This window comes from Strix aluco, chromosome 25 (genome assembly GCF_031877795.1).
Source record: "Strix aluco isolate bStrAlu1 chromosome 25, bStrAlu1.hap1, whole genome shotgun sequence".
NCBI classification, from domain to species: Eukaryota; Metazoa; Chordata; class Aves; order Strigiformes; family Strigidae; genus Strix; species Strix aluco.
The window spans coordinates 3025430-3050107 of NC_133955.1; the positions used below are offsets into that span (position 1 = coordinate 3025430).

General features: G+C 54.9%; 1 protein-coding gene across 1 annotated transcript; it reads left to right on the plus strand.

Moving 5' to 3' along the window:
• On the plus strand, positions 1-24355 carry LMOD1 (leiomodin 1). The gene is made up of 3 exons (XM_074850374.1): positions 1-373; positions 21320-22957; positions 23802-24355. Exons 1-3 carry the CDS (start codon positions 113-115, stop codon positions 23826-23828), a joined length of 1926 nt encoding a protein of 641 aa, XP_074706475.1. The 5' UTR covers positions 1-112; the 3' UTR covers positions 23829-24355.
• Positions 24356-24678: the final 323 nt, after the last annotated feature.

Genomic DNA, 24678 nt, shown 5'->3' on the forward strand with positions numbered 1-24678 from the left:
TCAGCACCTGCTGCCATTGGGGGAAGCAGTGTTGGAGCTTCGGCCTCTTGGTTTTTTTCTCCTTCCTTGGGTACCACACACAACCGCAACCGTGTCTCGCCAGCGAGCCAAGATGTCCAAAGTGGCCAAATATCGGCGACAAGTTAGTGAAGATCCAGATATTGACAGTTTGTTGTCTACTCTGTCTCCAGAGGAGATGGAAGAGCTGGAAAAGGAGCTGGATGTGGTGGATCCAGATGGAAACATCCCTCTGGAGCTCAGTCAGAAAAACCAAACAGAAAATTCCCCACCTGGCCCGCAAAACTGCGACACAATGCTCAATCACTGCGAAAAGGAGACCAGGAAACGTATTCAGAGGGAACACTCGATAGACGTAAGTCACAACTCCCCACGCTTGAGCTGTTTCTGTGAGAAGTGCAGGGGCAATACCTGTGAACTCTGCCGGGCTGATTTAGGGGATGAGATGGAAAACACAAACCCTGAGAAAGCCGTGCTGTGCTTGCTAAGGAGGAAGAGCTGTAGAGACCAGAGGAGTGAGGCAGGGAGCTGGTCCAGGCACTCCGGGTGGGAACAGGGTATTTCGTGAAATCCCGGTGTTACTCACAAAGCCAAACCCTCTGCTGGTGCCAGGGATTTTCTCTCTGCCTCTGCTCTAACATCCTTTGGCAGGGCTGGGAGCGGTGATGATACTCCCAGAAGGTGGCTGGAGGGGCCAGCGCAGTGACAGCGATCCCGCAGGCTGCGTTTCTTTTTCCTCCAGTTTTTTTTCCCTTTGGAGATCTCTGGACTCTTAGTCCTTTCAGTTCTTCTTGTGCAAAAGTTTAAATAGTCTCTAGTTCTTGTGGAATAAAAAAAGTTTGCTGCTTGGTGGAAATCACCCTGAGAAGCAGGTTTTGCCCCAAGCCGTTTGTTTCATGTTTATTGTTCAGTTAAAATTCATTCTTTTATTTTAATTTGGGTACATTTATTACCTCCTCTGCACCTGGCAAATCCTTTAATAGCTTGCTTTGAGCTAGAAAGCTTCACGCCAGTCCCTCTCCTCTTGTGCCTTGCCTTAGTGGGAGCCAATCCCACTTCTCTGTAACATTTATTAACCTCTGCACTAAGAATATTTGGTATGTGTTCTGTGCGTGGGAAGCTGGGAAGCATTTGGTTTCCCTAGTTTTTCACGGCAGGCTGAGCCAGAAAGTGAAAGAAGGAGACTCTTCAGCTATTTATCTGTGTAGTCACGGGGAGATTCATATCCCAGGCTGGATTTGCATCTGCTGTGACGGGACAGGGCTGAGGAATATCAGCAGTGTAAGCAGAGCAGAGGCTTATGTGGATACCCCTCTTAACAGACTGCTCTGGCTCAGATTCCTTATCTATTCCAGGTCACCCAGCAGTAGCCTGGATCTTCCAGCTGAATAATCAAGCTTTAACTAGCCCCTGAGCACTTGGAAATAGTTCCTTATGGATGTGTTTATTATAGGAGGGTCCCCTCCTGACCAGGGCCTGGGAGAAGACAGGGAGAAAAAGATGAAAATTGCAGCTATAGGGGAAATAAATAAAGGTTTATTTTGGAGACCTGAACAAGGGGTTAAATAGTTCCCCCCACCCCTCTCTAAGCTCTGCCTTGTGCAGCCTGCGAGCTTTCCCCTGGCTTCAAGGACAAGGAACTCTCAGCCTTCACCTTCTATATGTAGTGTTTGGCGTGGGCTGGGGGACAGAAAGTACCGTGCCCCTTGCCACGAGAGCACTGGGTTTATTTTCCCATCGGTGGGCTGGTGGAAAATTTCCCTGTGGTGGGGAACTGCAGGTGCTGCAGGACAAAGCTGCTTTCAAAGGGAATGTGGGACCAGTTATCCCAGTGACGCTGCACTGGTTTGCAGGTGATCCCGGCTTGCAGCCAGCCCTGACAATGAAAAAGCTGCTTTTTCAGGGAGGGGTGAGACTTGCATTCGGCCTCACTATTTTGTTTTTAACCACGGGATGATGAGGAGTTGACTGGAGATTGGGCTAGGGAAGTGTCCATGATCAGGAGGAACGGAGGAAATTTGTGGGTTTTGGAAAAAGATTGCTGGGAAATTGTCTGGTTAAACACTTTGTTATTCGGAAGATGCCTGAGAGTGTGTGTGTGTGTGTGTGTGTCTGTGTCTGTGTGTCTGTGTGCTGCGGGAGGGAACTCGGGATGGTGGCGAGGGATGGCACGGGGAGGAGAGGCGCCCCGGGAGAGGGTGTACAGTTCTGTGGCTGGAGGGGAGGGCAGCGGTGGAGGTCCTGAGAAAAGCGCCCGTTGTGCTCTCCTTTGAACTTCGGTAGCTTCGGGCTGTGGAAGACAAAACAAGTTGGCTGCCAGTCAGATTTGTCAGTGAAACTGGCCCAGTTAGATTGCATTGCAGTAACTGGATATGGAAGAACTGACTTTCTTCTTCTATTTCAATCCCTGGAGGCCAAGAAAAAAATATCCTCCATCCCTTCCTCCTTGGCATTGTTAGGCCTGGGATTAGCACCTAGAAAATGCCAGCTCGCAGCGCGGGCAGGTCAGCCCATGGCGGTGGTGGAGCAGGGCCTTTGCTCCACCATGGGGAAGAGGATGAGATGAAGGGGATGGGATGAGATTTAGTCTGGAGAAGAGGAGGCTGAGGGGAGACCTCATGGCCCTCTGCAACTCCCTGAAAGGAGGGTGCAGAGAGGGGGGAGGAGTCTCTTGAGCCAAGGAACCAGCGCCAGGCCAAGAGGGAATGGCCTCAAGCTGCGCCAGGGCAGGGTCAGACTGGCTCTTAGGAAGGATTTCTTTGCAGAAGGGGTTGTTGGGCGTTGGAATGGGCTGCCCAGGGCAGGGGGGGAGTCCCCATCCCTGGAGGGGTTGAAGAGTCGGGTTGACCCAGCGCTGAGGGATCTGGTGGAGTTGGGAACGGTCAGGGTGAGGTTCATGGTGGGGCTGGAGGAGCTTCAAGGGCTTTTCCAGCCGAGAGGATTCTGGGATTCTGTGGGATGGGATGGGATGGGATGGGATGGGATGGGATGGGATGGGATGGGATGGGACCAGGTGGGATCATCAGACCACAGAAGCAATCGCAGAACCCAGCCCAGGAAGCCGATGGTTCCCTCATCCGAGGAAGCCTCAGGGCTGTGTTTTGCTGCAGGATGGAGTGAGAACAGGGAGCCGTCCGGAGCATCCCAGGCGGCTCCTGAGCTCTCACCCAGCTGCTCAGAGCACTGAGGCCTCTGATGACAAATCCCTCTCTCATATCAGTGGATTTCACGTTGCAGCAGGCAACGAAGCACTTGTGCCTGCCAACACAGGCATCGTGGCTGCACACCCACAGGGAACAGCATTCCCCCAGCCCAGTGCAGCACCTTGGCGATGTCGGTCCCTGCCCCTCTCCCTTGACAGCTCCCAGCGTTGTGCATCACAAACCCACACAGCGCCTGATTAAATGCGTCGAGGAAAACCTTTACAAGCAAGAAGCAGACATGTGAGCGCAGGAGGGAAGCGTGGGCACAAGGGCAGGGAAGGAACAGGAGGTCCTTCCAGTGGGACTGGCCCTCTGAACATCTGGAAGATGTTACCCTGTGTCTGTGATGTCTCTTCAGCAGGGAGGGACAGGCGGTGAGATTCTTGACCTTGAACTACAGAGAGTTTATAGGCCCGTAGCTGCCTTGCACAAGGCGCTGAAGATAGAAAATATTAGAGGGTTCCTAGTCCAGCTGCGCAGTGGTGCCTTGGGCTGTATCGTTATTGCTAAAACTCGTTTTGCAAAGCTGGGAGGTGGCTGGGTCGCAGCCCCCGCGGTGCAACGGCCGCTCCAGCCCCCCGCAGCCTGCCCGGACCGGGGCTGGGGCAGCATCCGCGCGGGGCCGACAGCGCTCTGGCCCACGCTGCTGCGCTCCTGTCTCCCCATTATTTTTCCTCCTCCCTCCTGTTCTTTGCTCCCTCCTTTGCCCCCACTTCGTGCAGTGGCTGGTGGGGTGTTGCCTGTTAGCTGGGATGCGCCGGAATTTCTCCAAAGCGCAAAATAAGGTGTTTTAAAGGGAAAGATTCAGTTTCTGCCCATCTGACAGTTCTTTCAGTCATTGCTCTGTTCTTGGACTGGCTCCAGGCACCCCCATCCCTTTCTAAATATTGGAAGGAGTGAGTATATTTAGAAATATTGTAACTACATAATAACACATCTTCTTAGCGATGAAAAGGGCAAACTTGGGTAGCTAGGAAGCAGTTTATAAACAGCCCAAAATAGATGTGAGCTTTGCCCTAATTTCTCCGCACTGGGGAGCCAAATTCACATCTTGGTGATGCATTAATTAATTAATCTTCATTTTATATTGCTAGCAAGTAAAAGTATACCCCAAGTTCAACAATGGGGCTTGGGACAGTGCCTCTCTTCGGATGCACTCAACAGACATTCTTGAAGGTCCATGTATCACAGGAGCCAAAGTGAAGCTAATACTCACAAGTAGGTAAATGAAGAGATGATTTCTAGAGCTCCCGGCTCGTTACTGTAGCAGGCAAAGACATAATGAGAGAGAAATTCAGGTTAGAAACATGCTGTAAAGTTGAAGCAGTGACATTAACTGAAGGATTAACCTGGGGGCACAGCTGACTTGCTGTCACTTGTAATTTTTGTATCATGCCTGGGATTTCTCTTCAAAAGAGGAAAAGCTGTCTGTGCCAGGAGATGGGGGCTCAGTGCTCACGGCGGTGTCTCTGCGGGATGGGTTCTGCTGAGCTGTAAATTCTTCTGGCACTGGTAAGGCCGCACCTCGAATACTGAGTTCAGTATTGAGCCCCTCACTCCAAAAAGGCCATTGAATGGCTCGAGCGTGTCCAGAGAAGGGCAACGGAGCTGGTGCAGGGTCTGGAGCACAGGTCTGATGGGGAGCGGCTGAGGGAACTGGGGGGCTTTAGTCTGGAGAAGAGGAGGCTGAGGGGAGACCTCATGGCCCTCTGCAACTCCCTGAAAGGAGGGTGCAGAGAGGGGGGAGGAGTCTCTTGAGCCAAGGAACCAGCGCCAGGACAAGAGGGAATGGCCTCAAGCTGCGCCAGGGCAGGGTCAGACTGGCTCTTAGGAAGGATTTCTTTGCAGAAGGGGCTGTTGGGCGTTGGAATGGGCTGCCCAGGGCAGGGGGGGAGTCCCCATCCCTGGAGGGGTTGAAGAGTCGGGTTGACCCAGCGCTGAGGGATCTGGTGGAGTTGGGAACGGTCAGTGCTAGGTTAATGGTTGGACTGGATGATCTTCAAGGTCTCTTCCAACCGAGATGATTCTGTGATTCTGTGGTTCTGTATGAGGAGATGGGCTTTGTGAGAGCTACTCTGGTTTTGTCCAGTTCTTCCTCTGCTGTTGGTGACATCGTTAAAAAGCGTGTATCCGTACATATACCACCATGACATACACCCTGGAGATACCCCCATCTTTCACACTGGCGTTCGGTCACTCCTAACCCCCTCGGGGGTACCTTTGCTGGGATGGACCTGGCTGAGAAGAGCTACCCCATGGGAAGGGCCACTGCTCCATATGAACCGCGCGGGCCCTGGGACCAGGTGGTTTGGTGGACGAGTGCTCCTTAGCGGTTGCCGTATCCATAACAGGTGGTTTTACTTTTCAAAGTGTGCCACAAAATCCACCCGCTGCTGTTTTTTGGCTCTTCTTGGATTCCCACACGGCCTCACCACAGGGCCCAGGTGGCACCCAAAACACTGAGTGCCTGGTGGCAGAGCCTCCTTCCCTCAACTTCACCTGCAAGGACAGGACACCTGCCTGTCCCAGTCCCATCAGAGTCCCCAGTCCTGCTTCCCAGCCAGGCTGCACTGATTTCACACTGCTTCAAGCACAGATGGCTGGGAAATTGCATGTGGGGGCATTATCCTACTGATGGAGGGGATTCATTCCAGGGCCACAAAACCACTTCTTTTGGCAAGATGTTTGAACACATGGTGGATGTCTCTTTCCATGTCAGCCTAGGGACCAGCTTCTTGGAGGAGAAGTCTCTGAATAGGAGACTTTGGATGCCAGGGCAGATGTGCACAGCCTGGACCAGCTGTGCACGGTGCAGATGGTCCCTGTATTTTTGTTTCCTGATGGTTGACCACCCTTCCCACAGGAGAAGTTGAGGTGTCTCAGGCAAGTTTCTTCCAACACCTTTCCCCTTCCTCTCAGACATCCCACTCCCCACACGTGCTCCTGCGCAGGCAAGACACCCTCCTGTCCCAGCTCCATGCATCTTTAGCCCTGCGTTGCCTGGCCCAGAGCTCCTGGGGACATCCCTGTGTCCCCGAGCACTCTTGGCTGTAGGCTGGATGCAGCTGACAGTGAGCGGTGGGACACCATTCCTCATGGAAAAAGCAGTGACCTTGGAAGGAGTTTACCTCATCCAAATGCAGCATATCTGAAGGGTGCTGGTGCCAGAGGGCAGCAGGTCCTATTGCCATGGGTAAGGATTACAAAACGCCTTGGGAAGGCCTTATAAAAAATCCTGCCTTCCTTTCTAACTGACTGGGGTGCATAAGTGTAGGCTTGGCGCTCGGTGCTGGGTGGTATTTAATCCAGTTACTGGTGGCTGTATGTGGAGGAAGATACCGTGAAAAGTGAGGATCCCTACCAATGACCCCTTCTTCACACCATGGAAAAACAAGTTAGCATTTAAATTTCTTATTAATGCTCAAAGCTTGTCATCTTTTCATGAAAATATCTGGGGAAAAAACAAGCTCCACATTTAAATAGCTGGGACAGACTCAAGGGAAACTGCAAACAAGGGAAAAGAAGTGGTTATATCATTCTTTAAGCATCTTACCAGTCTGTGACTAACACATATGTATTTAAACTCTGCTGTCCTGTTTATCACTCAGTTCTGTCGATATGCCAAGACTGTTCCTTCTTTTTCCAAGAGCCCTCACCAATTCCCAGCTCTTGCCTTTCTTATAACCGTGCCCTGGGCAGGTCTCTGGCAGTCTGGGTGCCTGCTTTTCCCCTCATCAGAACAAGCTGTTGTTCTGCCCAGCTCATCCTGGCCTCTAAGAGAGGGGTAAGGGATGGGTGACACTGGTGCATCCTTTCTCCTGGGGCTTCTCCAGCAGCACCCACCTCACGCTGGGGTGGGCAGGGGACACAGGTGTGAGTCCTTCCACCAGCACACGGAGTGGGAAGGGAGCTGGTGGCTCCCTTGTCTCTGCGTTACTGCTGTGGACGATAGCCAGGGATATCCAAAATAGTCAAAAGAAACCAAAGGTATTGAGTCGTTCCTATTTGGTCCTTAAAGGAGGCCACATGGTCTCTGCTTTGTGGCCTCTCCAGCCTGCTGCAGACCAGCCCATCCAGGAGAGACCTTTTATTTGTCATCTTTCGTTGTTCAGAAATGAAAACTGATGTTGTCTGTGCTTGGATGTTTTGCTCTTCGTTTCTGAAAATGTACCAACCCTGTAACGAGAAGGACAAGCACCAGAAGCGAGAGCTGTCAGCTAGCAACAGACGATAAAACAGACCTCCAAGGTGAAAAGAGAAGCAGGAACGATGCCATGACAGACAGCTGAAGGATCTGCAGTTCAGAGAACAGCGGAGGGAAGTGAGGTAGCAGCGCACCCAGGTTTGAACTGCCTTTCTGAACAAGCGGTGTGAGAAGGAACCTCACAGCCAGATCGGTGGTTTTGTGGTGCTGTTGGGAAATGGTGGCAGAAACCTTGTTTTGCTGTGACTGGCGTGAGTGGCAGCACAAAACGTTCCCAGCGACTCGTAGGTCACGCCGAAGGCACACTGTCTGTCTGGGAGATATGTAGTCCATCTAAGGGCACAAGGAGGAAAAAAAGCTGAATTTCTAGTCAGTCTGAAAAAAACGAGTAAAAAGCTGAGTTCTATATTTACATAAACCACAAGTGGGATGCAGATAAATCCATGGAAATGCTTGGAGTGTTTAGCTTATATGGGCCGAGCTGCCCAGGAGGTTTATTATCTGTTTATGTTGAGCTGATAAATAGACATAGAGAGGAGAAAAAGAGCTGGGATCCTTTACGTATCGCTTTCTTTTGCAGCGTTATGACATCATTTGCGTGCTAAAAAGGTCTCGGTGACTCAGCTCCCAGCAGGACGCTGGGATTAACTGGTCGTGTCACTCAAGCCCACCCTTTGCCGTGGTGGGAATCGCAGCAGGATGGAGCGAGAGGATCTCACTTCGCAGGGGAGGAGGTATCAGGGAGCTCGTTTTGAAGTCACGGCGCGGATAGCAGCAACGGCGCTGGACCAGCCACACCGTGAGGTGACACGAGTCCTGCTCAGCCCTTTCCTCTGCCCAGAGCATGGTGCAAACAAGGTTGAAAATAGACAGGAACGAGAGCTGCAGATTGCAACGGGAGAGGTGACAGGGTCACAGAGGTGTTCTGGAGCGTGCAGCCCGTTGATGTTGGGTTGAGTAGCCCAGGGCTGAGACATGGTATTTGGGTCAGGATTTACGCCGAGACCTTCCAGATGCTGCCGAGGGCTCCGAGCAGTCCTGCCTCCTGGCAGGGGGACCATGGCAGAAGGCAGACATGCCCGGCACGGGAACCAGCACCCACACAGCCATGAGAGCTGCCCGCAGCAGAAAGGGAGCTGCGGTTTGCTTCCTTTCAGGGCAGATCTTCAGTTTCTAAGAGCTAGATATCGTGACTCCTGGCATGCCCTGCTTGTCTCATTAAGTGCTGTGTTCTGGGCTGCAGCTCCCACGTGGTGTAGGAGCCCAAGGAGCCAGTGCTCCTGTTTCTCATAAGCTATTTAAGGGTTTTGACCAGCAAACCACCTCCCTGATTTTGGCAGGTAGGCACCGGGGGCTGGGGCTCGTCTCATCTGCTTCAGACACCTGATTCTTCCTCCCACACTGGGCGCCCGCAGCCACCAGTGACACCATGGGGTGTCTGTGATGGTCCCATGGGCTGGCCGATGGGACCCGTGGGAGATCTGCAGCCACAAGGGGCCTGGAGATGCTTTCCATGTAATCCCAGGAGGCTGGGACCCAGAGTCCTGCTTCTCGAGCGTCCAGCCCCTGTGACGCAGAGGACAGGAGATAGGATTTAAGACTCGCGAGGGCTCAACTGCAGTTCTTCTGTTCCTAAAAATCTGAGGAACGCTCTTCGTGGGCTGCCCACGGAAAGTGCGCTGGGCAGAAATCCGGCCTTGAGGTGGCCGTGGGGTGAATCGCTGATGTTCGCTGCAACCTCTGCCAGAGAGGAGGTGATCAGAGGAAAGGTCTCATCTTGGGAACATCCAGTTGAGCCACGGCAGTGCCAGGAGAAGGGGCTGGGAGTGCAATGGATGGAAGAGAAAAACCCTGACTTCTAAAACCAGGTTTTATTAGAGGAGCAAAAGTTTCCATCTGCAGGGTATCCAGCAGCTTTAAGGGCTTTCTGGAAAACGACTGCATGTCACTGTGGAAGGGCTGGAGCTATTCTATTAAAGGAAACCCAGTTGAAACGTTTGTTATTGGCCTTAATTCAGCAATGAAGGAAAAGCAAGACAAAAGTCAGGGCCAGAAGTTGTCCAGTCTCTGGAGAACAGCGCTGCATCTCAGAAGGAAGATGTTTTTAAAAACATTGGCCTGGGAAGTGCAAAGAGACAGTGATATTTGGGGTCAGAAAGGTCTGAGCAGAAGGGAAGGGGAATAACTGAGTTCCTCATTAAAATAACAGAGTAATAGCTGAGGCGGGGCAGGGCAAGAAGTTGTTTACATCGCTCTGGGCTTTAGCACATAGAGCATGGCCAGGGGGGTCGTGCTAGATCTGCGTGTGTCCCAGAGCTGGAAGCCAAGGTCCTTTCACCCTTGCTTCATGCCAAAAGAATCCAAATGTGCCAAGAGAGAAACTCTTTGCTGCCTGGGAATGGTCCTATCAGGGAGCCCATCGGGGCCAGAGCTCTGCGGGGCGTACGGCGGGTGCGAGCAGGGTATCTCACGACACTGGCCCATGGTTTTTGCTCTTAGCCAAGGACCAGGAGGGTTGCCCTGGCGCTGCTGCAGGTAGAGCAATGCCAGATCCCCTTGTGAGTGGGTGTGTGTCATGCAGACCTGCACTTGGCTGTTCTCAGCAAGCAGGGTCAGCAGAAGCCTCGCAGTCCCACTTCCTCCGGCAGTCTCTGGCAACCAGGTTAGTAGCTCTCAGGACTCGGCCAAGGACACAGCATTTTTTCCAGGAATGTTCTTGGCTCTGAGTTGTCCCTGAGTTACTCAAAAGTGACTGAGGAACGGAGGAAAGGAACAGCTTGGCCAGCTTGTTGTGGCTTAGCTTGGCTCCAGCAACCCTCTCACATGCCTGGAGCATAATGGCAACAGGTACCCAAATACCCAGGAACGACCTGCCTTTGCCCACTGGCCACCTCAACAGACTGCTGGGACATTCTCAGGGGACAGCCCTGTCCCCTGGGAGCTCTCACGTGTCTTGTGCCCAGCCTCCTCAGCCCCCTTCACCTATGGTCACACTGAGGGGTGGTGGGGTGCTGGTGCCTCCCTCCAGCTCTGGCTGGGATTTGGGATAGCTGGGCAGGACGGAGGGGACACTGGGGCTCCTTTAGACCCCACGTGACTAGGAAGGTGTCTCCAGAGGATGATGCAGATGCCCGAGGTTAGAGCTGTGAGTTCAATCTCAGAGTCTCGTGGTGGCTCTGGATACCTTTGTAGGACTCAGTAGCATGTGTAGGACAGACTGAAACCCCTCAGGCAGTGATACCAGATTGGCTCCTTAGTTATGGATCCATAATTATGCCTAAACCCCCTATGACAAATAACCAAGCCCAGCTTCCTTCCCTTGCCAGTCTGGTCTGGGAGCCCCCAGCTGACCAACAGTTTTTGGTGAGCTGTCTCTGTCTCCCAGATCTCCCCTCATCCCAGGGGCTTCCCCACTTCCCTGCTCTCCCACCTCCAAAAGCTCCTCCATCACTCAGGATTTGTGCAGGACAGATGGAGCTTTGCTGGTGGGTACCCGTTGCCTAAGCCGTACCCTGCCAAGAGATGAGCTGGAAAATGTCCTGTTGGCTGCAGGAGGACTTTATTATCCCAGCAGAGGCTGGGAGACAGGGACAGTCTCTTGGCCTGGACTTCGTCCCCCAGCCCTACAGCTCTGGAGGGATTCTGGTTGCTTTGCAAGGAGCACGGCTCTGGATGGAGAATCCCTGTTGGGGACAAAGCCATGTGCCGGGCAGCCAGCACGCCAAAACGGCTCTGCCAGGGGAGTTGCTGGAGAGGAGGGAGGCGGTGAGTCAAACTGGAGGCTGGAGCTCCGGTGGGCTCCAGAGCACATGCAGAAATTCCCCATGTGGCTGAAACCATTCCCGGATTAATTAAATTCAGCTGGTCCAGCTGTCCTTCCGCAGCCATCTGCATCTTGTTTTAGGAGGGCACTGGTGTAGGGCAGTTTGGTTACAAGAGGTGGTAACTCCTTGGTGCTTGCAAGAGCGTAGGCGCAAGACCTGTGCCGATGAGTGGACGTGCAGCTCAACTGACTTTGCTAAATAGGTGCCGTTTCCACGTGCGGGCAGTTTCTGAAGGCACCGACACTTGCCTCTCGCTTTGCTCCATGGTTTCCCCTTATATTGCCCAAGAACAGACGTCCCCATAGCTGCAGGCAGGCGAGGACCGTGCCCCGCTGCTCAGGTGTGTGTGAACCCGATGTGCCACCCATCAGCCGCGTTGGAGATAACCCCGCGTTTTCCAGGGGTGCTGATGGTTGGGGTGGGCCTGAGCCTGACTCAGGCTTCCCCTCTCGTGCTCTTGCTGCTCTGATAGCAGCTGGGGGGTGATATCTCACAGCTGGCTTCCAGAGGCCACCAGAGCTGCAGGTGACATTAGGGACCGAGTCAGCGTCAAGCCTGCAGGCTGAGTTCACTATTTCTGGAGCCATTTTAACATGAACTCCAGGTGCAGGTTTGGCCCTGAGATCTTTTCCTGAGGGTCCCGTTTCCTCCTGGGGTGCAGCGTGCCACCAGCAATGACCCTCATGGAGGAGCCATCCTGGACTCTTCAGGCTTCCCCCTTTCAGCTGAGCCCTCCTTGAACCCAGATGGGGCACAGCTCGCCGGAGCCAACGCGGAGCTGCTCGGCAGCACGTGCCCCCCAAGTCTCCCATCCTTACAACTTGTTCTCTAGCTGAGCCGAGCACATGGCCAGCGTGCTGGGGCAGTATGTTCAGCCTGGTAGTCTGGGCCATGAGGGACTCTTCCCAGGACATACCTCTGAAAATAACTGCAGGCTGGTGAGAGCTGGCCCCTTCCAAAGACAAAACATTTCTTCTACAAATCCATTTCCATGTCCCCTCTGCCAGGGACTGACGTAACAGCAGCAGCCAGGCCACAAAGTGCCCCTTCCCTCCAGCTCGGGTGCAGGTTTTGCAAGTCCCTGGGTAACCCATCCTTCCCACTCCTCTCCGGCGTGTTCCCCTTTCACTTCTAAGTCTGCTTGTGGGTACAGCGGGGTGACCAGATCAATACCTACCACCCAAGCAGTGATTTTCTAGCCCAAAACGAGCTGTGGGGCTTTCAGGGCAGGAGGCGAGAACCTCGCTCCACCATCACATCCCCACCACCCTCAGCAGATCTCGGCAGCCCCTCTGCTCCGCTCCCGGCCATCCCCGGCTCAGCCGGCCGCTCCATCCCCAGCCCCATCCCTTGCTCAGCGTCGGGAGTGGTGCTGCAAACACTCAGATTCCAGGCAAGAAGTTCCCAGTCTCCTTTGCCTTTTAAGGAAACATCTGAGTGGGCTTGAGGGTTACAAATGCTAACAAGCGATGGCAATGCTCATTTCAGTCTATTTAGAGGAATCGGGAAGGCATTTCAGTTCATCAAAACACTGGTGATTAATCAGCCAAGTACCAGGCTGTTTTCATTAGTCTTATTTTTAAAGGTCTGACACGCTGTGTAAAAATATTCCCCTAATAATCGTGCTCACAGCAAAGGGAATGGCACGGGAGGGGGTGCAGCAGCACTGGTTTCTAGGTATCCAAGGTAAATATGTCAGCGCGGCGGAGAGGAGCGAGCAGGCAGGACTCAAGATGGCAATGGAGAGGGTACAGGGCTGGCGCTGGCCGCTGCAGATAGAGACAACCTGGCTGGTGGCCTGGGCTGCAGGAGAAGGAGCGCTGGTTGCTGCAGGGACAGCCAGGGTTTCAAGCTCGGGGGGAAGGATGCATTTCTCTCTCTTCTTCTGCATCATCCTGCCACGCGGCACCTCTGCTGACCTCCAAGAGCTGGAGCAACGTGATTCACTTCCAGCACCATCATCAGTGAGCAGAGCGTGGGCTGGTGTCACCACCCGGGGCTGGCACCTGGGGTGGAGCTGGAGTGGCAGGGCAGACCGAGAGCCCGGGGATGGGTGCAAGAGCAGGCAGGGACACAAGCACGCTCCCTCCTGAGCACACACATGGCCTAGAGCAGCTTCTGAGCTGGCTTTAGAGATGTCACCAATCTCCACCGAGGGACAGAGAGTCTCGTGCAGGCAGTGGAGACTGACCCTTGGTTTTAGAAACACAGATCTGATCTCTGGCCTGCAAGTTTTTGCTCCTGATTCCTCCCCTTCTGCTGCTGCTGATGGAGGTGGGGGCTTGCAGAGGGCCTCCTGCAGCGGGTGCCACGACCAAGGCAGCTCTGCATTAAATGAAACAGCTTAAACACCTCTTACTCCTTGCTACCAGCCAGCACTTTCTGCAATAACTTGCAGCTCTTTGACAAGACCCTACCAGTGCGTCCCAAATTTGCTGGACACACGTGATCTCGCAAACGCTGCCCGTGGTGGCAGTAACACCCGTGGCCGATCACTGCACATCTGTTGCCTTCCCATTTTCCCCTGCCTGGGGGCACGGCTGGCTCCTTTTCCCTCGGCTCCTTTTTCTGGCTCCAGCGCCCTCCTTCCACACACTTGCCCCACACCACAGCACCTGGACATGTGGCAACATGAGCTGCCAGTCAGAGGACCTGGGGGTGTTGATTGACAGCCGGATGAACAGGAGCCAGCAGTGTGCCCAGGTGGCCAAGAAGGCCAATGGCATCCTGGCTTGTATCAGCACCAGCGTGGCCAGCAGGGACAGGGAAGGGATCTTACCCCTGTGCTCGGCACTGGTGAGGCCGCCCCTCGATGAGTGGGTTCAGTTTTGGGCCCCTCACTCCAAAAAGGCCATTGAATGACTCGAGCGTGTCCAGAGAAGGGCAACGGAGCTGGTGCAGGGTCTGGAGCACAGGTCTGATGGGGAGCGGCTGAGGGAACTGGGGGGGTTTGGTCTGGAGAAGAGGAGGCTGAGGGGAGACCTCATGGCCCTCTGCAACTCCCTGAAAGGAGGGTGCAGAGAGGGGGGAGGAGTCTCTTGAGCCAAGGAACCAGCGCCAGGACAAGAGGGAATGGCCTCAAGCTGCGCCAGGGCAGGGTCAGACTGGCTCTTAGGAAGGATTTCTTTGCAGAAGGGGTTGTTGGGCGTTGGAATGGGCTGCCCAGGGCAGGGGGGGTGTCCCCATCCCTGGAGGGGTTGAAGAGTCGGGTTGACCCAGCGCTGAGGGATCTGGTGGAGTTGGGAACGGTCAGGGTGAGGTTCATGGTGGGGCTGGAGGAGCTTCAAGGGCTTTTCCAACGTAGACAATTCTGTGATTCTGTGACACACCCGTGGATGGAAGCTTTAATGAGAACAGCACTAACAATGCGATAACGAGACATTCCCAGCACTTGCCACAGGAGCTTTGCTAAGCAGGGATTTGCAATGCATCTTATCTTGCTCTGGTTTCATCTTGTTTGGAGAAATCCGTTGCCTTCTCTGAGCGTGGGAGATGTTGCAGGTCCTTCTCTCCAGGGTTTTCCTCCCTTTCTCCGAGATCTGCTCATTTCTGATCAAAGTTTTTGCTCTGCTTGGTCTGGGATGGCCCAGGGAGCTTAGGGGAGACTCAGAACTCCCCACAGTCAAGTGTGAGCTCGGGCTGGGAAGGAGAAGGCTTTTTGGAGCAGTTGATGTGGAGATGAGGCTGATGGCTCCGACTCAACGAGTGCTCAGCCTGTGGACACGAGAGAGCTGCAGAGCCCTGGAGGGGGCAACTGTCTCTTCTCGCAGAAACATGCAAGAAACCTTCAACCTGGGACATCCCCAAACACCTTTGAGAGGCACCGTTGGGCACGGGTGTGGGGGGAGAGTGAGGCAGCAGAGTCCTCATCCCACACTCCTCCTGCCCAGTCTCCTGCCAGGGCAGGCGTGGCTCTTCCTTCACCGAGATGCTTCAGGATGTCACTGAGCATCCTTGCTCCATCCCAGCCTTGGGGACAGAGCACGTCTTGGTGAAAAGGGCCACCGGCTCAGTGCCAGAGGAGGTGGCATCACCTGCTCCCTGCATCCCCCAGGACAGGGGGGTGCTGGCATGGGGGCACCTCTGGGAGCCCCATCCCTGGTCCTTGGGGTTTGCAGCAGCAAGGGGCTGTGTGGACGCACGGATGGGCTCTGTAGGGGTCTGGCATATGCCTTTCTGTCTCCTGTTTAGGTCTGCGCAGGGGAGCCAAGAAATCTCTTAACTAAATAAACAGCTCTCTCGTCCCAGATGGCATCTGTTTATACGCCAGGTACAAACAGTCCTGACAGCTGGCCCGCTCACAGCCAGGCCAGTTCTTTCCACAAAAAAGCAGTCCCCAAGGGCCAGCAGTGCTGCGCGCTGGGAAGGCAGAGCCACGCTCTGCCCCTGCACGGACACCATGGGGACCTGGGCTGGGGAAGACACTGTGGCCAGGGCATCGTCTGGAGGAGGAGGCCAGCCCTGACTGCAGACCAGGGTGTCTGGACTCTGATTTGGGGGTTCAAGGCACTGGGTGATGCCACAGTTCTGGCCTAGCCCTGAGAAGGTCCAGGGAGCTCATAAAGGCATCACAGCTGCATCTCTCAGAGGCATCTTTCTTCCTCCTTTCCCTGAAGTCCTAAAGTCCCCCTGGCAAAGACAACATTCTCTCTGCCACCCCTCATCTTGGTGCTTCCTCCTCCTCCTGCAATCAGCATCACTGTGGTCAAGCTGAGGACGCCCAGCTTAATCCTGCAGCTGTTAGATCTGAGCCTGACCTAACCACGGCTCTGCGGCTGGGCTGCCAGCTAGCAGTGTCTCAGCATGTCACCCTCTGCTCATCTCCAGACAGAAGCCCCATGGTGCTGACTGGAACACAGAGCTGAGCCGTGCTGCCAAAACCAGGCACCCAGGAAAAGCCAGGCCAGCCATGAGGCTGCGGAGCGAGGAGAAGGAGATTTAAACTGCCAAACCCCGATGCAGACTTTATGGTAGGATCCTCCTCTGTGCAACAAACTTCGTTCCAATGTCAGGGCTCCATCTGTCTTCAGTTATCTGCTCATAGCTCTGGCTCCTCTGTTGGGAGTGGAGGTGCCTCATATCTGATGTTCGGGGAGATGAATCCTGCCCTGGTGCCCTGCTCTTACTGCACTGCTATGACAAAGTCTTGGTCACAGAATCCCAGAATCATTCAGGTTGGAAAAGCCCCTCGGGATCATCAAGTCCAACCCTCAGCCCGACTCTACACAGTTCTCCCCTACCCCACATCCCCCCACAGCTCATCCAAACGGCCCTTAAACACACCCAGGGATGGGGACTCCACCCCCTCCCTGGGCAGCCTATTCCACTCTCTGACCACTCTTGCTGGGAAACATTTGTTCCTCATGTCCAGTCTGAACCTCCCCTGTTGCAGTTTCAAGCCGTTCCCTCTTGTTCTGTCACTAATTCCCTGGGAGAAGAGACCAGCACCAACCTCTCCACAACGTCCTTTCAGGGAGCTGTAGAGAGTGATGAGTCTCCCCTCACCTTCTCCTCCTCACACTGAACAGTCCCAGCTCCTTCAATGGCTCCTCACAGGATTTATTCTCCAGGCCCTTCCCCAGCCTCGTTGCCCTCCTCTGCCCTCGCTCCAGCCCCTCGAGATCTCTCTCGTATTGAGGTGCCCAAAACTGGACACAACCCTCCAGGTGTGGCCTCACCAGTGCAGAGCACAGGGGGACTGTCACCTCCCTGCTTCTGCTGGTCACACTATTTCTAACACAAGCCAGGATGCCGTTGGCTTTCTTGGCCACCTGGGCACACTGCTGGCTCCTGTTCAGCTGCTCGTCAATGAGAACCCCCAGATCCTTCTCTTCCACACAGCTCCAGCCACACCTCCCCGAGCCTGTAGCCATGCAGGGGGTTGTTGTGGCCCAAGTGCAGGACCTGGCGCTTGGCCTTGTTGAAGCTCATCCTGTTAACGTTGGCCACTGACCCAACCTATCCAAGTCTCTCTGTATGCAGGTCCTGTGCCTGCATCTCTCCAGACACACCAGGAAGCAAATATGGTGCCATAAGGAAACCAACAGGCTGGAAGGCTGACCCCAAAGCTGGGATCAAAGGCTTTGGTTGCAGAAGCAGAACGTGTCATAACGATGCTGAGGGGAGACTCTTCCCAGCCCCATCGGCCGTGGGTGAAGGCTGCAACCAGGCGTTTGTTGTGTCCGGCAGCTGCCAGCGCTGGCTGTGGTCAGCAGCAACGCACAGGACAGGCTGTGCCGAGGGAATGGCCATTTATTAGGACAATTATTTATTAGGAAAAAATTAAGACAAGAGGGAATGGCCTCAAGCTGCGCCAGGGCAGGGTCAGACTGGCTCTTAGGAAGGATTTCTTTGCAGAAGGGGTTGTTGGGCGTTGGAATGGGCTGCCCAGGGCAGGGGGGGAGTCCCCATCCCTGGAGGGGTTGAAGAGTCGGGTTGACCCAGCGCTGAGGGATCTGGTGGAGTTGGGAACGGTCGGGGTGAGGTTCATGGTTGGGCTGGAGGAGCTTCAAGGGCTTTTCCAACCCAGATGATTCTGGGATTCTGTGAGGGTGAGGGTCCGGTGCCTGACAAAAGTACCAAAAATCACGTGAAAAGGGGGTTTGACTGACCAGAGGCAGATGATCAAATGGCCCTAAAGCATGAAGGGAAAGAGGAAAATCCTTTGCTGCCAGAGGCAGTTTGTAAGGAAGGCGCCATCAAGCCTTGGGGTTGCATCCCTCTGCGTGCAGGGAGGATGTTGTCATTGCCTGAAGGTCGGACAAAAGCCGGTCTAAGCTCTCCCTGCACATCAAGGTCCCACAAACACAAGAGTGGCATCGTGATAAGCATAAAAACAAAGGCAAAAATTGCTCTTGAAGAGTGAATATACAAGGGGGCAGACAAACTGAAAGTGCTGGTGCCTGCCAGCCCACTAAGGTGTGAGCGGGGGTCTTGGCTGGATCGGAGATAAAAGAAGAAACTCAGGAGGCCCAGGGCACTGCTGCATGACGTCTTGTCACAGAGAGACGGGGAGACCCCGGGGGCAGGGAAGGGGGTGCCAACTTGTTGCATTTAAGGTGACAAATTAATACGGGAAGAGATGAATCCCCTTATGTTCTAGCCGGAGATTAGGGCAGCTAGGGGTGGCTGGACTCATCTCTTAATAGCTGTGCCAATTATTGCCGTGGCTATAGGCCTGACACCAGATGCACGAACAGCCCGTGGGCTGTAGGTCCGGTTGCGTTCAAGAGAAGCCGTCAGGGTCACGAATAGCACGGTTTATTCTTATGCAACATCTACAGATTCTTTGTGATTGCCTGCGATAAACGCACAAGCTGCAGGTTGGCTCTAGAGCACTCCAGACACAAACGATTGCAATCACACATTTAATTCCCAGGTAATCACTCAGCGTAGCCAAGGGCACAAATCTGACTAAAGGCGTCCCTCTGGGGCGGGTGAGGAGCACAAACCCGTCGATCTGTCACTCCAGTTTAATACTGGATTATCATCCCTTTGAGTTAGATACAAACTCGGGGTAGTGTTTATCGAAGCGTGAATGTGTGTGTGGGTGGGACTGTGGTCCAGCCGTTGTCTCTTGAGTAGACACAGCACATTCCTTGGTGCAAGGTGTGCTCTGCTTTTGTGGGAAAAGAGGAAGAACGAGAGATAATGTCTGCGGAGTTGTGCAAAGCATTCCTTGAGAAAAGCGGAAGAGCGGGAGATAAGTCTGTATAGTTGTGTCAAATATTCCTTGAGAAAAGCGGAAGAACGGGACCGTGCGGCCTCCACCTCGCTCCGCATTCCTCCTTGGTGCCATGGCAACGCAAATCACCGGATCTTCACCCTGTCCTGTGTTTGTTCTGGGCACCCTGTGTTAAGGAAATGTGTGTTTTGCAGGTTTTTGAGTTGTTTTGCGTTTCCCACACTTCCAACAATCGGCCGTGGGTGAAGGCTGCAACCAGGCGTTTGTTGTGTCCGGCAGCTGCCGGCGCTGGCTGTGGTCAGCAGCAACGCACAGGACAGGCTGTGCCGAGGGAATGGCCATTTATTAGGACAATTATTTATTAGGAAAAAATTAAGACAAGAGGGAATGGCCTCAAGTTGTGCCAGGGAAGGTTTACACTGGATATTAGGAAGGATTTCTTTACAGAACGGGTAGTCAGGCGTTGGAATGGGCTGCCCAGGGCAGGGGGGGAGTCCCCATCCCTGGAGGGGTTGAAGAGTCGGGTTGACCCAGCGCTGAGGGATCTGGTGGAGTTGGGAACGGTCAGGGGGAGGTTCATGGTGGGGCTGGAGGAGCTTCAAGGGCTTTTCCAACCCAGATGATTCTGGGATTCTGGGATTCTGTGAGGGTGAGGGTCAGTGCCTGACAAAAGTACCAAAAATCACGTGAAAAGGGGGTTCGACTGACCAGAGGCAGATGATCAAATGGCCCTAAAGCATGAAGGGAAAGAGGAAAATCCTTTGCTGCCAGAGGCAGTTTGTAAGGAAGGCGCCATCAAGCCTTGGGGTTGCATCCCTCTGCGTGCAGGGAGGATGTTGTCATTGCCTGAAGGTCGGACAAAAGCCGGTCTAAGCTCTTCCTGCACATCAAGGTCCCACAAACACAAGAGTGGCATCGTGATAAGCATAAAAACAAAGGCAAAAATTGCTCTTGAAGAGTGAATATGCAAGGGGGCAGACAAACTGAAAGCGCTGGTGCCTGCCAGCCCACTAAGGTGTGAGCGGGGGTCTTGGCTGGATCGGAGATAAAAGAAGAAACTCAGGAGGCCCAGGGCACTGCTGCATGACGTCTTGTCACAGAGAGACGGGGAGACCCCGGGGGCAGGGAAGGGGGTGCCCGCTGCAGTGTCACTGCTTTGCCCAAGACACGCAGCAAAATCTACCTCCTTCCCCAAGACCCCCCCAGTGAAGCTCTTCCCTCCTGTGATGCCTTTGGACACTGGGAGCAGATGTGCTGGGAAAACCTCACACATCACAACGCGATAAACGCCGTGTCCCCATTTCCTTGGTTTTCTGCTGCGAGCTCAAAAATGCAAACTCATGTTAAAAGGAGGCTCGTTTCAGAGAGCCCTGAGTCGGGTGTGACTGCTGGATCAGCAGTGTCACCTGTGTCACTTGCACACGCATCCAGGCCAGCGTGGGAAGTGTTTGGTGACTGGGAAAACTGCAGAGCATCCAGCTAGAAACCATCTCAGAAAGCTGGGAGAACACCTGGGGTTCACAGAGGTACAGGCACTAGATCCTTCCCTGGTTAAAAAGGTGATTAAAAAGAGGATAAAAAGTAATGGTTAAAAAGAGGGTAACTGGTAGGAGGTATGGTAGGAAGGGGTCAGACAGCGCAGCCTGCTGAGGGAGGTGCATCCTGCAGCTTATCATGTTATGGTCTGTTCACTGGGGATGAGGGCGGGCATCCGCCAGACCTCTGGAGCCCACTGGGAAGGGACTGGAGGCAGGAGGAGAGCAGAGATGCCTTGGAGAGCTGCAGCGGGACCTCGTCACGCCCGGGTTCTGCAGGGTCCGTCTACACTCGGCGCGCTCGGATGCTGAACCCTTCCCTGGACCCGGCACCTCGGCTGGGTTAAACTTTCCTCTTCCAAAGCCCAGCCCCAGGCTGCAGCGTGTGAACACACGGTGGTAAATCACTCAGGTGAGATGGAGGATACTCTGGCCCGTATTCAGGGCTAAACCATCACGATTTGGAGCAGGTCGCTTACCCCCCTAAAGAGTCCTGGCCACGAGTCTGTCCCCTGCCACAGCACAGACCCGGCGCTAGCTGTCCGCGGGGTCCCCCATGGCACCTCCCTGTTGCCTCCCGGGGACCCCATGTGATGCTCTCACCAGGTTTCTACCGTAAGTGCCTGGTTTAGCGCAGCTCATCCCTCACAGGTGTAGTCTAAGAGCTTCCTGAGACCGGCCTGTCCTGCGTCCCCCTGCGCATCTTCCCCGGCTGCGGTGCTGCCCCGCGGGGCCCTGTGGTTGCTCCTGTGTGACAGAGGTGCAGAGTTGGTGACAATGAGACTGGGGTGGCGAGTCTGGAGGTCGGAGGCATCTGTCTCTGTAACACCTCGATGTTTTTCTCTTGTTAGGAAAGCAGATTGAGTGAGAAGAATAAGGGAGCCAAGAATGAAGAAGAAAAGGGAAAGGAAGCTCCTTCCAAAGACCTGGCCCGGAAACGAGATACAAAAGTGGGGAAAGACTCTAAAAAGGAAGACAGTGTGCAGAAAACAGACCCAAAAGTTAAAGCTGAGGCTGAAACCAAGACCAAAGAGGAGAAGGCTATCAACGATAAAGTCAAGGCCATGGAGAAAAAGCTGATGGGAAAGGACAAAAAGGAGGATGAGAAAGGTTCAGTGTTGAAGAAGGACACAGGGAAGGACAAAAAGGAGGAAGAGAAGGGGTCAGCATTAAAGAAGGACACAGGGAAGGATAAAAAGGAGGAAGAAAAGGGCTCAGCTTTGAAGAAGGATGCAGGGAAGGATAAAAAGGAAGAAGAGAAGGGCTCAGCTTTAAAGAAGGATGCAGGGAAGGATAAAAAGGAAGACGAGAAGGGCTCAGCTTTAAAGAAGGATGCAGGGAAGGATAAAAAGGAAGAAGAAAAGGGTTCAGCATTGAAGAAGGGCCCAGGGAAGGAGAAAAAGGAGGAAGAGAAGAGTTTGGGATCAAAGAAAGAGGCAGAAAAAGACACAAAAGGTGAAGATAAGAAAGAAAAAGACAAAAAAGAAGAGGAAAAGGGTTCAGCTTTGAAAAAATCAAAGGCAGACGAGAAGGAGAAATCCCAGCCAGAGGCAGAAAAGGCAGCGGAGGAGAAACAGGAGGCCAAGGCAGCAGCCGAGAGCAGCCCCTCCAAGCCCACCACCGGCAGCTCCTCAGATCAGGCCAAGGATGACGAAGCCTCCAGCATTTTCGATGAGCTCATCGAGAAGGTGAAGAACAATGACGCCGAGGTCACCGAAGTGAACGTGAACAACTCGGACTGCATCAACAACGAGACCCTGGTGCGCTTCACCGAGGCCCTGGAGTTCAACACCGTGGTCAAGCTGTTCGCCTTGGCCAACACCCGTGCCGACGACCACGTGGCCTTCGCCATCGCCATCATGCTGAAGTCCAACAAGGTGCTGACGAGCATCAACCTGGACTCCAACCACATCACGGGCAAGGGCATCCTGGCCATTTTCCGGGCGCTGCTGCAGAACAACACGCTGACGGAACTGCGTTTCCACAACCAGCGGCACATCTGCGGGGGGAAGACGGAGATGGAGATCGCCAAGCTCCTGAAGGAAAACACCACGCTCCTGAAGCTGGGCTACCACTTCGAGCTGGCCGGACCACGCATGACAGTCACCAACCTGCTGAGCCGAAACATGGACAAACAGAGGCAGAAACGCCTCCAGGAGCAGAAACTGGCACAGGAGCGTGGGGAGAAGAAAGACCTCCTGGAGGTGCCCAAGCCCGGAGCCCTGCCGAAGGGGTCCCCCAAGCCATCCCCACAGCCGTCCCCCAAGGCTTCCCCCAAAAGTTCTCCTAAGAAAGGGGGGGCACCCGCCGCGCCGCCGCCGCCTCCTCCTCCGCTCGCCCCACCGCTGATCAACGAGAACCTGAGGAACTCGCTCTCGCCGGCCACGCAGAGGAAGCTGGGAGACCGGGCGCTGCCGGTCCAGGAGAAGAACTCACGGGACCAGCTCCTGGCGGCCATCCGCTCCAGCAACCTCAAACAGCTCAAGAAGGCAAGTGCAGGGCTGTGGTGGGGGTCACCCCGGGGTTAGTCTGTGGGCTGAGATTTGAGGTCACGTCTGTTGTCACTTGGGTAGTGGAGAGGGGAGGGCTGTCCTTCTCCGGTGTGGGGTGTCCGTGGCGCCAAACCCTGCGCAGAGCATGTGGCAGGGGCAGATCCATCCCTTTGCTGAGCACGTGGGGTGGGCAGATCCATCCTTTTGCACCGTCCCTTGCAGAGCAGGTGGGGTCAGCAGATCCATCCCTTGGCAGAGAGCAGGAAAGGGGCAGATCCATCCCTTGGCAGAGCCCCTGGGGCGGGCAGATCCACCTCATCCCAGCAGTCAAGTTTGGCTTCAGGGTTTGGGACACAAGAAACCAGCTTTAACCAATAACCCCAGGGGATGGAAATCCAGGACCTCCCCATGCAGAAAAGGAAGAGTGCTTCGCCGCAGCGAGAGGGGCTCACACGCACCCCCATGAACCGGTGTGTCCCAGCAGGGTCCCCAAGGGCAGCGGCTCACCGAGCTCTTGCTGCCATATTGGCACGGCTGAGCCCACGGGGGTGGGAGGTAGCCCCGGGTGGCCAGAGAAGCTGCATCTCCAATGCCAGTCCCAGCACGATGCCTTGAGACATCTCCCTCGCCCCAGGTGGTTTGTGTCCCATGCGTGGGAGCGTGGGGACAACCAGCTTGGCCAAGAGGAAGGGATGTCCCTGGGGCGCTGAGCATCCCCAGCAGCAACGGAGAGAGGGGCTCAGCTCCACCACGGTGGGTCCACACAGGGCCCCCGCGTCGTTCCAGCATCCCCTGTCGCTGCTCCCCGCTCCCCCCAGTAACGGGGTGTCTTCTCCGGCAGGTGGAGGTACCGAAGCTGCTGCAGTAGGGAGCGGGAGGGGCTTTCCCCCCGCAGCCCGGCGTGGCAGACCCCAGGACACTCGCCTTTCTCGTGACTGTTTCCATGACAAGCCCTTTGGGACCCTGCAGTGACCGACGCGAGGAGCAGCGATCTCTCTGGGACGGACGGAGGAAGGGCTGGGCCCGAGGAGGGCCAGCACGGCCGTTCGATGCAGTGCAGGAGGAAGACGTATTTATTATTTTTACGGTTGTGAAGCCTTCAAGCTCTTTCCTTTGCCAGCACCGTGCCCCGCTCTGTCCGGCCGCCTGGAGATGCTGATAGAGGAGAGGTCTGCAGAGCTGGTCCTGACGGAAAACTCCCCTCGAGCGCACCGAAGGGCTTGGCACCCGCCATCCCAGCTTGCCCACAGGGCCCCTGAGGTGGCCCAGCCTGGAGGGAGCAGAGGTACCCTCCCAGCCTCGCTTTTCGGAGGGGCAGATGCCAGCCAGACCATCGTGGCTGTTTGCCTCCTCGCGGGGTCTCTGGGTGGCCAGGGGAGTTACGGGGTGCGGGCACAGTGGTGGGGTGGCAGCTCGGGAGGAATGGGGGGGTGGGAGAAGGGAGTGGCTGGGGAGAGGGGGGGACGGCGGCAGTGGGGGGACAGGGCAGGAGGTGGAGCCGGGGCTGGGGACATGGTGGACGTCCCTGCAGCCTTGTCTGGGGGCCGCCGGAGCCCCCCACGGTGCTTCATGCCGCAGCCCAGCCTGGCCAGGAGCATTTTTGGAATTTGGCTTTTCAGCCCAATTTAGATTTGAGGAGTTTTTTTCCCTTTTCTTGACCCACCACCTTCTTGACAACCCCACCTGCCCCCCCTCCGTGTGGAAACCAAATCCTCCCC